Source organism: Hippichthys cyanospilos, chromosome 6 (assembly GCF_059441005.1).
Source record: "Hippichthys cyanospilos isolate Australia breed blue-spotted pipefish chromosome 6, RoL_Hcya_1.0, whole genome shotgun sequence".
In the NCBI taxonomy this organism is placed as follows: Eukaryota; Metazoa; Chordata; class Actinopteri; order Syngnathiformes; family Syngnathidae; genus Hippichthys; species Hippichthys cyanospilos.
In genome coordinates this window covers 19,378,744-19,380,000 of record NC_142374.1, presented here as the reverse complement: position 1 = coordinate 19,380,000, position 1,257 = coordinate 19,378,744, and the positions used below count along the sequence as shown (strand labels likewise).

Here is a 1,257-nt window from a genome sequence, read left to right as displayed (position 1 = left end):
CAGTTTTTCATTAAAAAGGAAGAAATTAAACAAATATAAATTTCAAAACTTGCGAATAAATGTGTTCTTAACGATCAACAATATATTGTAATCGTAGGTCTAGTAATCATTAAATGATATTATATGGGGGGTGGCACTCCTCCGGAAGCTGCCATGTCTGCTCGCGGTCTCAAACTTACACATTGTCCCTTTAAACCAAGTATGTAAAAAACGTCTTACCGTCTACCAACATTCGTTGATAGCACTCATTGTTGAGGAATTTAATTGCAGATCCAAAACTAAATCGTTATTTTGCATATAACTATGGGAATAAAAGGGAATCGCCTTCCAATAAAAACTTCTCTCGAACCGACCTGGTTTTGACAAACACATGCCTTGACTGTTGGTAATAAAATGTTTGTCTATATGGACATCAGCAAAGCTTTTATTCGTAATTCGTAGTGTGTACTATTTCGACGTTGCATTACATCAAGAAACCAAAACCGTGTCCAAAAATTGGCTGGATTATTTCTCCTTGAAATCAACATTTCCGAGCAGGTGCACGTAACGTGCTGCAATGCACAAACCGTACCTTTTCTCCTTCTTGTCGTCTTTGATTTTCACAACTTTGCCCTTCTTACTTCGCGGTGGTGCAGGCTGCAAAGAGAGGCCGATTGAAAATTCAAGCGCAAGTCGGCCAAGCAGTAATTGAATGCGGCGAGAGCGGAAGGGCCCACCTGGTCGAAGAAATAAATGGGATGAGGGGGCAAGAGCGTCAGGGAAGTCATGTGGAGGAGGCGAGAAGCCGAGTGAACTTTTGACGATTACGGCGCCTTCTCTCGCCAGTGGAGCCGAGCCGCGTCGGGCCGCGTCACCAAGTGACACAAAGCGGACGTCGTCAGAAGTATTTTTCACTCCCGACGTCCGCCCAAACACACTCGCGGCGATTCAAATATGGCCCTCCAAGCACGAGAACGGGCTCTCGTTGTGTTGAAACTCGATAAAAAGCTTCCAAGTGAGTTGCTGGGTTGTAAACTTGGATTAAAAAAAACAAAAAACGTCACCTGTGTCGTCGAGGCACTGCTAATGTACGCCAATAGGGGGCACTGCAGAAGAAAATTATTTCGTTCTGGACGCGAATTCTGCCTAGCAACAGGTGATCAGGAAAATTTGTGACGTAAGACAGAAAATTGTCGTAATTTTTATGGTGAACCCTCGAAGATATTTACTGTCGTAATTTATATGGTGAACCTAGTTTGAGTTTTTGCTTTAGTTCTT

The 1,257-nt window shown here is 43.0% G+C and overlaps 1 protein-coding gene across 1 annotated transcript in view; it reads right to left on the bottom strand.

Annotated features, from left to right (window-relative positions):
- LOC148422675 (uncharacterized protein C3orf20-like) overlaps window positions 1-1,044 on the bottom strand; it is a 13,942-nt gene extending 12,898 nt beyond the window's left edge. Inside the window, exons 1-2 of the mRNA XM_088417264.1 lie at window positions 717-1,044; window positions 572-636 (exon numbers count right to left, since the gene is read on the bottom strand). Of these exons, the coding sequence (XP_088273390.1) occupies window positions 572-636; window positions 717-767 (116 nt within the window). The 5' untranslated portion in view covers window positions 768-1,044. The remainder of the gene's footprint in view (window positions 1-571; window positions 637-716) is intronic.
- Between the last annotated feature and the right edge of the window lie 213 nt (window positions 1,045-1,257).